General features: G+C 40.2%; 1 protein-coding gene and 1 pseudogene across 14 annotated transcripts in view; both read right to left on the bottom strand.

The window, feature by feature from the left end:
* Positions 1–15,979, bottom strand: part of Ubr3 (ubiquitin protein ligase E3 component n-recognin 3) — a 157,694-nt gene that overhangs the window by 75,204 nt on the left and 66,511 nt on the right. For all 14 annotated transcript variants that reach the window (XR_015682848.1, XR_015682852.1, XR_015682849.1 and 11 more), the window contains 8 exon segments: positions 15,518–15,583; positions 15,335–15,424; positions 14,522–14,650; positions 13,871–13,923; positions 13,639–13,772; positions 13,219–13,304; positions 11,371–11,512; positions 8,036–8,132 (listed from right to left, as the gene is read on the bottom strand). Coding sequence is in view for 6 of the 14 variants with exons in the window: in NM_001134550.3 (NP_001128022.2) it covers positions 8,036–8,132; positions 11,371–11,512; positions 13,219–13,304; positions 13,639–13,772; positions 13,871–13,923; positions 14,522–14,650; positions 15,335–15,424; positions 15,518–15,583 (797 nt within the window). In the remaining 8 variants the exon portion in view is untranslated.
* Hnrnpc-ps5 (heterogeneous nuclear ribonucleoprotein C, pseudogene 5) lies at positions 686–7,356 on the bottom strand (annotated as a pseudogene).

The following is a 15,979-nucleotide window of genomic DNA, read 5'->3' as shown; positions in this document are numbered from 1 at the left end:
CCCGCTACTAAAGGCTGGAAAGCAGGCTGGATAGGAGTGTGACCTTCTGACCCCACCCTTGAGCTCCTAAAAGAGAGTACTGGGGCAGCAGAAGAAACATGATCAATAAACATCAACACTGCGGGCATAGTTTACCACCTTTGTGGGCTGTCAAGATGGCTCACCAGGAAAAGGTGCTTGCCACCAAGACCTCAAGACCTAAGTTCAACCTGCTGACCCACATGGTAGAAGAGAACTGACTCCTACGAGTTGTCCTCTGACCTCCACACAATCACCTGTGGCAACATGTGCATGTGTGCATGCATGTGCACACACACTAAATGAACGCAATTTAAGAAATAAAGTCTGAGTATATGTCTACTCTACTATTTAAAGGTGTTGGACTCACACAAGGTTCAGTCATGGAAATGAGATCCTTCTACTGCTGAGACCTAGAAAGTCTTTAAAGGAAGAGAATAACTCACAAGAAGTAACAAGTTTGTCTGTGTCTTCTAGAACAGGAGGACCCCAGGAACACAGTAATGACAATCTTTTTTTTAAAAAACCATCCATCTTTTTATTGTTAAATCAAAGAGGTATCACTACTAAGGAGCATCAAAGGGAGTGGAAACAGAACTAGGCCCAGAGCAGTGAGGAATTAATGAGCACAGGAAGGCTAAGGAGGGAGAGCAGTGAGAATGTGCAGACGACTCTAGGCGAGGGGATCTGGTGCTACTTTGACCTCTCACAAGTGCCTAGGCAAATGAAGAGTGGGATAGGATTTCTAAGTCCACTGTGTGCTTAATTAAGAGTCATCTTCTCCTTCCTCGGCCTCCTCTTCACCGTCATTCTAGTCAACAACCATAGGTCACCCCAGCAGCAGTCATCTGCACCTGCCTCAGACTCCATCTTCACATTTCTCATCGTTCTTCACTGAGAGCTGCTCTGCTCTTCCTCAGACTTTGCATTCTTCACCTCTACTGGGGATGAGAAGGACAAGTCTGCTTGTTTGCTTTGTTCTTTTTCATTTTTTTCCAGCATTTTCAACTTATCTGAGCCAGTTCTTTCTTAATAGCCGTAAATCATCACCTTTCAACTTTCCAGACGTGGTAGAAGATCCCCGTTGTGTATTCTTGAAATTAAATCCACTTCTGCCTTTCATGAGGCGTTCCCGCACATGAGGCGTTTGGAAGCTCCGGTCTATCTCTGCTGCAGATCGTTTCACACCTGCTTCTCCTCGGTTCACTTCTACTCTGCAGCCAGGTTGATATGGAAAACCTGGCCAGCGGTCACTCTCCCATCCTCTCCAGCTACAGCAGCTCGGGCATTTTTTTTCATTAACATACTAGACAAAGGCAAAGTCCCTATGCAAAGAGAACCCACAATTTTGCCATACTTTAAAAAGATGGCCTCCAATGCCGAATGGCTGAGAAACACCTAAAGAAATGTTCAACATCTTTAGTCATAAGGGAAATGCAAATCAAAACAACCCTGAGATTTCACCTCACACCAGTGAGAATGGCTAAGATCAAAAACTCAGGGGACAACAGATGCTGGCGAGGATGTGGAGGAAGAGGAACACTCCTCCATTGTTGGTGGGATTGCAAACTGGTACAACCATTCTGGAAATCAGTCTGGAGAATCCTCAGAAAATTGGACATTGAACTGCCTGAGGATCCAGCTATACCTCTCTTGGGCATATACCCAAAAGATGCCCCAACATATAAAAAAGACACGTGCTCCACTATGTTCATTGCAGCCTTATTTATAATAGCCAGAAGCTGGAAAGAACCCAGATGCCCTTCAACAGAGGAATGGAATCTTTTTTTTTTTTTATATATTTTTTTTTTATTAACTTGAGTATTTCTTATATACATTTCAAGTGTTATTCCCTTTCCCGGTATCCGGGCAAACATCCCCCTCCCCCCTCCCCTTCCTTATGGGTGTTCCCCTCCCAACCCTCCCCCCATTGCCGCCCTCCCCCCACCAGTCTAGTTCACTGGGGGTTCAGTCTTAGCAGGACCCAGGGCTTCCCCTTCCACTGGTGCTCTTACTAGGATATGCATTGCTACCTATGAGGTCAGAGTCCAGGGTCAGTCCATGTATAGTCTTTGGGTAGTGGCTTAGTCCTTAGTCATTGTGTAGTGGTACATCTACACAATGGAATATTACTCAGCTATCAAAAACAACGACTTTATGAAATTCGTAGGCAAATGGTTGGAACTGGAAAACATCATCCTGAGTGAGCTAACCCAATCACAGAAAGACATACATGGTATGCACTCATTGATAAGTGGCTATTAGCCCAAATGCTTGAATTACCCTAGATGCCTAGAGCAAATGAAACTCAAGACGGATGATCAAAATGTGAATGCTTCACTCCTTCTTTAAAAGGGGAACAAGAATACCCTTGGCAGGGAAGAGAGAGGCAAAGATTAAAACAGAGACTGAAGGAACACCCATTCAGAGTCTGCCCCACATGTGGCCCATACATATATAGCCACCCAATTAGACAAGATGGATGAAGCAAAGAAGTGCAGACCGACAGGAGCCGGATGTAGATCGCTCCTAAGAGACACAGCCAGAATACAGCAAATACAGAGGCGAATGCCAGCAGCAAACCACTGAACTGAGAATAGGACCCCCCGTTGAAGGAATTAGAGAAAGAACTGGAAGAGCTTGAAGGGGCTCGAGACTCCATATGTACAACAATGCCAAGCAACCAGAGCTTCCAGGGACTAAGCCACTACCCAAAGACTATACATGGACTGACCCTGGACTCTGACCTCATAGGTAGCAATGCATATCCTAGTAAGAGCACCAGTGGAAGGGGAAGCCCTGGGTCCTGCTAAGACTGAACCCCCAGTGAACTAGACTGGTGGGGGGAGGGCGGCAATGGGGGGAGGGTTGGGAGGGGAACACCCATAAGGAAGGGGAGGGGGGAGGGGGATGTTTGCCCGGATACCGGGAAAGGGAATAACACTTGAAATGTATATAAGAAATACTCAAGTTAATAAAAAAAAAAATATATAAAAAAAAAAAAAGATGGCCTTCACATCAGACTTCTTGACCACCAGAGTGTTGAGATTACCAATGAATACACAGGAATCCATGGATCAAGGATCTGCCTTGCTGGTAACATTGCTAGCCATCTCCTTTGATAATAAGCTTTCTCACAAAGCTGAAAATATAGCTGAAGATTTAAAAAAGTCTCCTACAAGGAAGGACAGCGACAAGAGACTGCCTCTCCTACTGCAGGTCACGCTGAGATGCCAGAGCTACAGCAGCAGGGGACCACACGACTGTTCAGCGCTCTGTCTCTTCACAAAATGCCAGTAACTACAACCTTACACACAACTAGTTGCAGGCTTAAGGCACAATAGGCAAAGTTTGAAAGAATTATGTAGAAAAGTTGACAGACAATCCATGTTGCTCTGAGCCCAAGGGGGAAAAAAGGAAGAATTTTAACAACACTATTAATAAGCTTGAATCACAACAGTTAGGTGCTCTTACTATATTTATACAAATTGCACTGAGAATACCCCTCAGTACCACATAAAGCTGGGTACACAGGAACACACCTGGAATCCCAGCACTTGAGGGTAGAGGCAGGAGAATCGGAAGGTCAAGATTACCCTCAACTATATAATGAATCTGAAGCCACCAGCTGCATATGTAGCAGAGGATGCCATTGTCTGGCATTGATGAGAAGGAAGACCCTTGGTCCTGTGGAGGCTCAATACACCTAGCATAGGGGAGTCCTAGAGCTGTGAGGTGGAAATGGGGGGTGGGGGGGACTCCCTCATAGAAGCAGAAGGAGGGGAATGGATAGGGGTTTGGGAAGGGGAAACCAGGAAGGAGGATAACATTTGAAATGTAAATAAAATAACCAATTAAAAATATATGATATATATAACATATATTTTTTAAAAAGTCAGGCATGGCCATGTCTGCTTGAAACTCCAGTTTCAGGAGATGGAGCACCCTCTTCTGGTCCTCAGAGAAACCAGGAACACATGAAGTGCACTTATATATACGCAGGCAAACACTAATACACATACAATAAAAATAAATCTTTTTAAAAATTAAATAAACAACTCTTAAAAGAAAGTCTACCCAAGAAAATAAAGGAAGCAGGGCAATCAATGGTAGCACACACCTCTCATCTCAGAACTTGGAAGCAGAGGTGGGTGGATCTCTATGAGCTTGAAAAGCAGCAGTCTGGTCTACAGAGTTCCAGACAGCCAAGGTTACTCAGAGAAATCCTGCCTCAAACAAGAAATGAAATGAAAATAGACAATAAGATTTGTAGAAATGGCCCAGCAGTCCACAAGACTAGGGTTTGTTTCCCAGCACCCACAGCAGTGTTCAGAAGCTCCCTTTAACTGCAGCTGCAGGGGACCCAATACCTCTCAAGTACACAAACACCATGCATACATGAAACTAAGAACAAAATCACTCTTTCAAGTAAGAGTGATGGCAGCCAAGTCTAGGGACCTAAGATCCATCTCTGTAACCTACATAAAGGCATACGCAACTTATAACATTGTCCTCTGACCTCCCTTGACACTCCATGGTATGCATGTGTCCTCACAAAGACAGCATACCCACACATATAATAAAGTTTTTAATTAGAAATCTTAAATATGCAATGGCACTCTCAGTATCTGCCACATCAACAATGACCGGTGAGACAGTAAGAGCTAAAATAAACAGAGGATGAAGATTGCTCCTCACCATTGCAAAGGAATTCTGCTGGGAGAATCCCTCTCTACTGAGAATAAAATAGCAAGCTTAGTTAAAGGTAAGAAGACAAAATAGTAAAACCATGATTTGAATTTGATTGAAAGCTACTAAGCCTGATTTCCCTCCCATTTGGCTCACAGACTAATGACAAGGCAATTGTATTTGGGGCAATATCTGAAGATACTTCTCTGAGAAAGCTACCCTAAAAAAACCAAACACAAGGTTTCTTAACAAACCTACCTAATAGTCTATGAAAATTCTTATTCATGTACAGCCAGAATTATGAGAATCTGAGGAATGCCTATGCCTAGAAGCTAAAGATGAAACAACAAGTAATGAATCTCAGGAATGAGCTACATTATCTCAGGGATGAGGGGAGGGAGAGTAAAATGAACATCATTACAAGGCATCAGAATTAGTCCTGCTGTAACAGACTGCACAAACATGAGAGCTGAGCTTGGGTCCTATAACCCAGAGAGCCAGGAGCAGTAGTGCATTCTCATAACTGCAGCACTGGGAGCAGAGACAACAGATCCCGGGGGCCTCTCTGGGCAATAAAACCACCAGGTCTAAGCTTAGTAAATGATCCAATCTCAAAAATAAGATGGAGAAGTGACTAAGGAAAACAGATATGCCTATGTTAGTGAGCACAGCTATACACAAGCGTGCGCGCACGTGCGCGCGCGCACACACACACACACACACACACACACACACACACAAGAGTGGTGAGAGGGGCAGAAACTAAAATGATAAATAAAAGGAATGTGGATAATCAAAGAATAAAATGCAAAAATAGAAAAGTTGTTTAGAAACAGTTTAGGGAGTGTGATTTTATTGAATTGTATAAAGTAGTTATCAATAAAAAAGTACTTAGACCTACAGAGCTAATGACATATTATTCTTCCATAGACAAGGTCTAAGTCAGTGTGTACCCACAGGTTCCTCTGCACTGGTAACCAATGACACCTGAGTCAAGATGAAGCTGTGGGAATGAGACGTCAGCAGCAACTCGACCACTCTTTAGGGAATGCCAAACTCCTTGGAAGACAAGACTGTGCCTTGCTGAGAACTTTTGCTCTAAACGAAATAAAAAGTCCTAATATTCATTAGGCACAGGGTCTCTAAATTTGAGGCCAGTCTGTTCTACATTTTGAGACCCTGTCTCAAAAGAAAGAGGGGGGGGGGGAGGAAAGAAGGAAGGAAGAAAGAGGGTGGAAGGAAGGGGAGGGAGGAGGGAATAGGAAGCGGAAGGGAGGGGAAGGGAGAAGAGGGAGGGAGGCAGAATATAGAAGCAAAAAAATTAATTTTGCATCTTTAAATTTTTTTCTTTCTCTTTTTTCTTTTGATTTTGTTTGATTATTCTTTGAGACAGAGTCTTACTATGTGGTCCTGGCTGTCCTGGAACTGGCTAAGTAGACCAGGCTGGATTCATACAGAGATCTGCCTGCCTCAGCCTCCTGAGTGATGGGGTTAAAGGTGCGTACAATCATGCCTGCCATGTTTCAATTTTTCAGCATGATCTATTCAATTTACTTACCCAACAAATAGCAAGTAGGTGAATGCCTACTAGGACAGCGTGGAGCTGCCACAGATCCTGAGGATGAGTAAGAAGCAAGCCGGGCAGGAGGAGTACCTTAGTCCAGTACTCAGGGGGCAGAGGCAGGTGATGTTGAGGCCAGCCTGGCCTACAGAGTGAGTTTCTGAACAGCCAGGACCATACAGAGACACTGTCTCAGAAAAAAGAAGGGAGGGAGAAAGGAGGGACAGAGAGAGGGAGGGAGGCAGAAAGAGAAAATATAGAAGCAAAAACGTCTCCCTTCGTTAATAAAGATAAAAAAAAAGGGGGGGGGGCTGGGGATTTAGCTCAGTGGTAGAGCGCTTGCCTAGGAAGCGCAAGGCCCTGGGTTCGGTCCCCAGCTCCGAAAAAAAGAACCAAAAAAAAAAAAAAAAAAGTCTCCCTTCAAGGAGCTAAGAAGTGAATAAATGCCTACAAGCAAATGAATTAGCACAAAAGGACAGAAAATATGCAAAAGGAGGTGGCCAGGTAAACAGAGGAAGGGGAACCTCTAAGTGCCTCCTCCAGGATTCTGCGCAAAGGCAGAGAGGTGACAGCACCTGAGCTAAATTAATCTGGTTTTTGTTGTTTTAAGGAATTTTGTTTTGTTTGTGGGAAGTTTCATTTGTTTTGTTCAAGTACAGTCTATGATAGATGCTAAAGTAAACATTTATCTAGTATTTAAAACTCCTGGTGGAAAGAAGTTCCAGTTACACCTAACAACATTAGATACACATTAACATCTACTTGAATATTATCTGAATAAAGACTTTATCAAGACCAAATTTTTTCCTGTAACTAACATTTTAAAATACTGTTGCGGGGCTGGGGATTTAGCTCAGTGGTTAGAGCGCTTACCTAGGAAGCACAAGGCCCTGGGTTCGGTCCCCAGCTCAGAAAAAAAAAAAAAAAAAAAGAACCAAAAAAAAAAAAAAAAAAAAAAAACATAAAATACTGTTGCATTAAGTAAAATTCATTTTGCTCTATTTTCTCAACTCTCAAGAATAGCAACATTTTCATACTTTTTGTAGATCTCCATCATCTCTGATATACTGTTTTATTTTTATATCCATGCTTCCACACTGATTCAAAAGTAGAGCAACATAAAATCAAGTTTCCAATCTAACTGATCGAAGAGCAACCATGTTTTTCTTCTTTTAATTTATAATCATATTTCATAAAATTTACTTTATCAAGTCAATTAACAAATTTTGTCTGTTTTGTTTCTTGAACAAAATTCCACTGTACAGTCCAGGCTGGTATTACAGGATGACCTACTATGTACAGCTTAATATCAAAATTTTATAAAGATTCTGAGGCAATAAGTCTCATCTAAATTGTTTTTGAACCTTTATTAAAATATTTCATTTATTTTCATTTCAAAATTTGCCCCCCTTCCCGGTCCCCCCCTCCTTAAATTCATTCACCCTCCTCCTCTGAGAGGATGCTCCCCTAACCCCAACCCTACCTCACCCCCACCAGCATCAAGTCCCTGGGTGGGGTATCAAGGCCCAACAGGATGGAGGGCATCCTCTCCCACTGAGGCCATACAAAGCAGTCCTCCACTACCCATGTGCCCGGGGCCACAGACGAGCCAGTGTATTCGTCTAAATTGTTTTTTAAGAACATTTAAGTGATATTTTCTCTTAGATTAAGTATATCTAATGAGACCATATCGTGTGTTATAACTAAAACTTCTCTACAAAAACCCCAGTTATTCTGTAATGACACTGGTCAGCTTGTTAGACTTACAATGCTGTGTATCTGTCCATGGCAGACTGCACATCTCGGCGATAAACTGTTCGAAGAATGACCATGACAGGATCAAACTCCTGATCCCAGACTTCAGCTATCAGACAGAAGAAAGCAGAAATAAAATCTGACTTAAAACCAAACTCAAATTACTTATTATATTCATTGGGAACATTTAAATTGAAAACTTGGAAGTTAAACTTAATCAATTTGCCTGAGAGAGATCTTACTGTTATGGTTACTTTTACTCAGTTAAAAACATACCTTTTAACATCTGGAATGTTCTCTTAGGTTCTTCAAGCCTCCACAAGCAAAAGTTTTATAACATTAATATATAAATGTTTAGATAAAGTTTAGATCACTGCTGTTTCAGTTTAAAGATTTTTTTTTCTTATTTTCTTGGTAAGGTGCATATTAGAAAGAAAGAGTAATACCTTTAAAATGATTCAACTGTAAAATTATGAAAAAAATGTACTGATGAGCTGATTTTCCAAGTCCCTTTATAATGGTTCTTTTCTACTTCTCAACTAGAAGTTAACCATGATCCCCTCCCTTCTGTACAATTGTGAGTTATAGTCCTATGACTGTCTATATACAGTTGGTCTACACAGGGTGGCTTTAAATAGTAAGTGTCTATGCATCGTTTTCCTTTAGTGGTTATATAATTATTTTCAACATGTAATTTTAATATTTGATATAGAAGATACAAATAAAATTCAAAGTCTCATTAATAGTCATGTTAGGTTAAAGTGACATTTAAAAAATAACTAGCCCACTGGGAAACCAAATAGCAAAATCCTAAGTACAAAGTGTTACAGATGATATTTAGATGGCACAGATGTCTAAAAGGTGGGCTTCAGGGCTGGAAAACTGACTCAGCAGTTAAGAACACAGGCTCAATACTAGCACCCACATGATGGCTCAGTCACCTACAACTCTAGTTCCAGAAGATCTGATGTCCTCTTCTGACTTCCAAGTGCACTTGAATACATGTGGCACACACACACACACACACACACACACACACACACACGATAGGCAAATACTCATAAAATTCTTAAAATAATTTTTAAAATGTGACATGTGATGGCTCATGAGACAGAAGCAGGAGGATCTATGTTGTTTGAAGCCAATGAAGTCTACATGGGAAGTTCCAGGCCAGGGTTACATAGTGAGATTCTGCCTCAAAAAATAATTGGTCAGCCTTAAAACCACATATACAAGAAACACTGAGCAGACAAAACAATTTGTATTTATATATTCGTGCATGGCTAAAAAGAGGTAGGGACTAGAGAGAGAAAATGTAATATTTTAATTTCAAAATGTTTTAAGTTAAAAATAAATAAAATACTAAAAGATGACCTGAGAATAATTTTAGAACCAGTATCTCTTTCCCTAGGTTAAATTTTTTTTTTTCTGGGCCTGGAGAAATGGCTTAGCAGTTAAAGAGCACTAAGTACTACTCTCCAGAAGGACCCAGGTTCAGTTCCCAGCATGCACATGTCAGCTCACAACTGTGTTTCACTCCAAGATTTGACACCCTCACACAGACATACATGCGGTCAAAACACTAATGCACCAAAAACTAAAATAAAAAAAATTTTAAATATTTTTCTGTTTTTTACTCTCTCTAGCAAAATCATTAACAATTACAAACACAGAACAGAGCTTAATTATTTTAATTTCCAGCACAGACCCTAGTTTGCCTTGAACTTTACTGTGTACAACAGCCATCTACAGAGCTTGTTTATCAGGCAGTTCCCAGGATTTGCTGATGCTGAGAGCAGCGAGGGCTGAGGGCTGGCTATGGGCAAGCCTCCTGGTGAGGCTGGTATGGTTTGTTAGACACCACATCACACAGGAGCAACATGCCATTCAAGTTCATCTAGACATAATAAAGATGTACTCCCCTTTTTCTTTAATGGAATATATTCCACCCAGATACAATATTAATCCTGCTAATTAAGAATGTCACTAGAAATAATACATAGGCTTTTCTTCTGTCCTTTGTCAAAGACAGTATGTGTTATATGTGACTTCAAAATTCATACTGGACTTTAATTTAGAAAATAAATTTGAGGATCAAAGAGCACAAACTTCAACCCCTTCAAAAACTTAAGTTAATCAAAATCTCACCTATTTCTCACACTTGTCAATCAAATCATCTACAAATGGAGAAAAACCTTAGAAAAGCAACCACTTAAAGAAAAGGCTTCTGTGTATTTAAACATAGCTACACATGCTATAGGCACCCTTGGCATCCTACCAGACAGTGAGCTGTGCATGGTGGGAAATTCCATTGATTCTAGCACCTGGGAGACGATGGGAGTGGGTAGATCTCTGTGAGTGTGAGTGAGGTCAGTTTGGTGGACACAAATTTCAGGACAGCCAAGGTTACATAGTAAGACATTGTCTTTAAGAAAATACAATGAATGAATAAATGAAAGAGAATGGGGGAGGGAGAGAGAGAGGGGGGCAGACAGAGACAAAGACAGAGACAGAGATGAGGGGGGAGGGAGGGAGGGAGGGAGGGAGGGAGGGAGGGAGGCAGACAGAGACAAAGACAGAGACAGAGATGAGGGAGGGGGAGGGAGGGAGGGAAGGGAGGGAGGGAGGGAATGAAGGGAAGGGAAGGAAACTGTTTAAAACTGAATTAAGAAGGATAATATTGTGCTATAATTTATGATTCATTCCTGGTTAGTGGTCACTTACAGAAATAGAGTACCTAAAGTTGTTTTTGTAATTTAGTCATTTAAGAAGGCCACAATGTAACATAAATACTTTCTGTTGTTGTTTGAGACAGGGGTATCTTAATTATGCAGCCCTGATTGTCCTAGAACTAACTAGATTGGGCTGGCTTTGAACTCAGAGATCTACCAGCTTCTACTTGCTAAATAGAAGTAATATCATACTAATAAAAGCATAAATTTATAAAAAGAATTTGGCAGCATACTAAAACTGAATTAATAAAAGATAAGTACTGAGGGAAAGCAGGAAAGAACTTGTCTTTAGAGAACAAGGATGGAAGTCCACCCAAGAGACACATAAAAAGGGCATGGTGGCATGCACACACAATTCCAGAACTGAGAGGGTTGAGACAGGCAAATGCCTGAGCCTATTAAGGAAGCTCCAATTTCAGGGAGAGACCCTGTTGCAAAGAACAAGGAGATGGCGCCTGAGGAATTAATGACACATCCAAGGTGACCTACCTCTGTCTCCATCCATACCCAAACCCACACATGCACACTAAGTAAATAAATGTACAAAGGAGCAAAAAGAAAAGCATTTTGTTTCCGAAAATACAGGAAATAATACATTTGTGTATGCAAACATACCTTTGGGAGTATACATGCCTTGTTGCATGGAGCCTCCAGGTTCAAAAACGGGAGCCTTAAAGTCAGCTACAGCAGATAAAACTGATTCAAAGCTATAGCTTCCAGGAATAATGCCACTTTTAGGGTTGGGATTTTCTGGGATATGATGTATGTGTCAAGAAAAAAACAATATTAATGACTAGCACCAGCTTCAACATCCGCAAATTACTCAGTTCAAATTCATTTTATCAAAATAGAAAATGACTGGCTGCAATGTATAATGTTGGCCACAAGATGGCAATATAATAGTTCAGTATTAACTTCACTGTGGTTTTAAATCTAGAAGGCAAATAAACTATATGATGAAGTGACCCTAAGTATACTTCCCCTCAAATAAATTGACCAAATTCCATTAAATGAAAGGAAAATAATTTCAATTATCTCCATTTTCATCACTGAATATACTTTATCCTTCTTCAGAAAACTAAAAAGAATACACTAAAACCTAGCACAGATTTGTAGAAGTAAAAATTACTTTTCTAAATGCAAAATTTCCACCAAATATAAACATGTGGGTTCAGGCAAAGGGAAAGCATCATGCCACAAAGACTCTGTCCTATTTCATATTAAGGCATATAATTCTTAAACTAAAATCAAATTTGAGAGAATGTTTTTGCTCTGTAATAGCACTGATAGTCTATAACTGTTTGAAGAAATCATCAAAGGACGCTGAGGCGAGTTCAGGCACTTGCCTGGTACATCCCAGACCATAGGTTTAACCCAGCTCACTGCAGTGGGGCTGGGCTTGCTACCAGGCTACTGAACTGATGCTACAAAATCTTCAAAGTGGTCAAGAAAACAAATGTTCTAAACGGTACAGTCACACTAACTTTAGTCAGATATTTTCACCATAAAAAAAAACAAAAACAAAAACAAAAAACTACCGTTTTTAAGGTTTCATTACCTTGCCGCTATGATGGTATTGGCCTCTAACAGCAGTATTTGGCAGGCAGAAGGAGGAGAATTTAGCCAAATTCAAGGCCGGGCCCTGGTCCACACTGTTAAGTTTCAGGCCAAGCAGGGCTATACAGTGAGATCCTACCTCAAAAATGTCCGCATAAAAAAAAAAATAAATAAATGTAATGCATTTAAGAGGGATAATAGTCCAGTGGGTAAAAGCAGCAGCAGCTCTTGCAGATGACCTAAGTTTGGTTCCCAACACCCACATAGTGATTCACAACCATCTGTGACTCCAGTTTCAGGCACTGTGACACCTTCCTCTGACCTCTGCCAGGACCAAGCATGTATGTGGTGCACATACATACATGCTTGCAAACACCCATACATATAAAATACTTTTAATTTAAGAAAAAAAACAAAACTACTACTGAACATTCAGTTCTATCCCAGGCACCATGCTTCCAGTCGGTAGAGGATAATCCACAAAGTTGAAAATCCTCTAAGACTGATTCTAACAAAAATCATGGGAATATTTAAAGCCCTGATAGTGGGAATTAGAAAGCCTCTCCCTAAGCTCTAGGTACTCCAGCCTAGCTACATAAGGAACAAAGACAGGGGTCCTGTTTCCAAAATGCCCAGACTGCTCTCCCCAGTGTTGTTATGTGAGGATCAGGTCCTATGTGTCCAGAACTGTCAAGCCCGAGGTCAACCCTGAAGTCTAAGAAAATCTTCCTGAGAGACAGCGAGAGACAACACCACATACCACCTGCCCTGAACACAGCCTTCACCAAATAACTGATATTTTTTCTACATATTTTCAAGTTTAAAAAAAATCTTTTAAATTGAGATATTTTTAGTCTACAAATGTATTGGTTACCATAAGCACAAAATTACATTTTCAAAGGATATGAGGTCAAGCAAAGAGCTATGCGTCCTGTCATTCATACACAGCTGGGCTACCATCTCTGCCCTGAGAATCTCATCATCAGACATCCCTAAAATTATTAAAAACAGAATTAACCTATATAGAGATGCATTATAAAGAACTCACCACATATTTAATTAAGATGTTCTACAAAATGTGAAATGCCTTAAGTTAAAGAGTAAAAACTGCACGGCCCAAACTGAACAGCAGATGCTCTGCCTTGATACTGTAGCTCCTGTAAACAGAGGATTTTTAAAGGACTCTTCTAAACCGTGTATTAACTGCACATGTCAAATTGTCAAAGTAGATCCACATCCTTTTTCTTTTTTAATACAAAGGTGCTAACAGAGGGTTAGGGGAAGAGAAAGTAACAGTAGTTAACACTGTATTTATCAGTAGTTTACCTAGGTGTAAACGAAGACTCAAAAGAATCACGAGGAAGGTGAGCGCGCCCTCTAGCATTGACCGCTCGTGCTCCACATCGAGCACCATGTTGTGGTGCTGGGAAGCCATGGTCAGTAAGTCCACCACCTTAAACCTGTAAGAGGAAATATTGCAAATGCAGTTTTAGAAAATAAAACAAAACTAAATTAAATTCCATATACTTCCTACCTGTCTTGATAAACATACACTCACCTTTCAAAGACAGATGATATAAAGTAATCTGGGTCAAGTCTAGAAGCACAGACCTTTAAAAGACACAAGGGAAGCTTTACTTCTCTCATTCAGTTTTGCTTTATATTAGTCATGCTCTTAGATTTTCTGTATCTTTTCCTACTTCAACAAGCCATGAGCCACACAAAACAGAGAAAGACTCAGAGACTAGTGAAAGAGCTGTGTGGAGCGGATTCCCACACAAGAGAGACCTTGCTCAGGGACACAGCCCAAACCAAGCACCCAGCCACTTCTAACTGACAAAGGGATACAGTACTTCCCAAGACCTCGGTGAAGCTAAGGCTGAGCATAGATAGCACAAGGAGGTACAGAGCCTAGGCTACAAAGCCTGCCAGAACAATTCACAGTCCTTCCTCCACTCTGTCTTGCATTTCCTACATAAACTCTCAAGATGATGCTTGCCTAGGGTTTCTCCTGGCTCCTGTTTCTGCCTCCTGACTAACCTGATGCTTCCCTTGTGGCCCATTTGGTACAGCATCCTTCCTCTGGGAAATTTAATATATTCTTTCTCAATGAACTAACTTCTCCCATCACCACTGTCACCTCTGCAGATTAAGATACCAGGCACATCAAGGCACTCCCAAAGCACACCTGGTTCTCCATCTGGCTCACCTGTAATAAGTAAATATCTGGATCAATCATGGAGTTACAGAAATGAGACTGGACATAGGTCATAGCTTGTCCTTTGATTTGCAGACCATTTCTTACCCACATGTTACTGTGAATTTCAGCAAGACTAGCCTAATGAAAAAATGAATTAGAAAATATATCATCTAAATTCAATAAAATCATATTGTATTATACAATCATTTAAAATATTTTACTTAATCATAATATGAGCTTAGCATTCTGCTCAGAATTAGATATTCAGTTTATATATACAATTTTTTTTGGTTTGATTTTTAGGACAGGGTCTCAATATGGAAGATATATATATATCTCCCAGGCTGATCACAAAATTCACTATGCACCTCAAGTTGGCCTCTATCCCACTAAATAGGCTTATTTTTAAATATCCAAACTAATGACTATATTTTATATAGCTTTCTTCTTTGAAGTATATGAATGAGCTAGTTTTCCACTATGGTTTCTAGATATATTTATAAAAACTTCAATGAAATCTTTTTGAAAAGCCAGTGCTTACTTTTCATTCTATTTCTCCTTCAATCCCTGCCCTACAAAAAACAAACAAAAGAACCCATACATAATGAATGCTTAAAGAAATGAGTATAAAACAAATCTAATTGGTCAAAGTCTTTAATTCCATCTTACAAATAACTATAAATAAAATAAGAAATCAGACCAGAGAAACTGCTCTTACTCTACTGGAATTTAATTCTTTATGTCCAGCATTAACTAAAACAACAGGAGAACGAGTTAACCAGGAAATCCTATTCCAAACGTTTCAGAAGCCGTAATACATACTTGAATTTGGAGTGGGTGGATCATTAGTTTCATTAACATTTCCTGATCCGGTAAAAGTGAATCCAAATCTAGTTCTTGACATTTCACAGCCTAAAAATCCATGTTTTAAAAAGTTAGTAATTCAATATTCTCCCCCAAATTATAAATAACACCAACAAGAGAACTCCTTAAGAACAGTCTCACCTTACTCAAAAACATAGCATAGTAACGGTGCAGTGGCAGGTGGAAAGTGACTTGGTTAGGAGCTGGCTGGGGTAAACAGAATACACAAATCAAAGAATGCTTAACACAGGTTTCAAATTTTCAAACACTATAAATACAGTCCCACTTACATTAATTCCTATACTGTTTTTGTTAATCGATACTTACAATCTTAGAGCCAAAGCTTTGAAAAGAACATCTCAACAGTAACTTCTGAAGTTTCAAGGACCAAAATAGAGTAGCTTCTTCAGTGTTAAAATTTCAGATTGAACTCATCACTATATATATAGTTATAAAAATACGGACAGATGCAGATATTTCTATACTCCTAGCTATGTCCCTACAGCCTGCTTAGTTAACTCTGGGAGGAAAGAAGCACCCACAGTATGAATACACCTACACCCAACTCTTGCTTCCTAAACAATGCTCTGCACTAGAAATTAA

The sequence above is a fragment of the Rattus norvegicus genome, chromosome 3, assembly GCF_021556685.1.
Source record: "Rattus norvegicus strain SHRSP/BbbUtx chromosome 3, alternate assembly SHRSP_T2T, whole genome shotgun sequence".
In the NCBI taxonomy this organism is placed as follows: Eukaryota; Metazoa; Chordata; class Mammalia; order Rodentia; family Muridae; genus Rattus; species Rattus norvegicus.
This window is presented reverse-complemented; position numbering and strand designations above follow the sequence as displayed.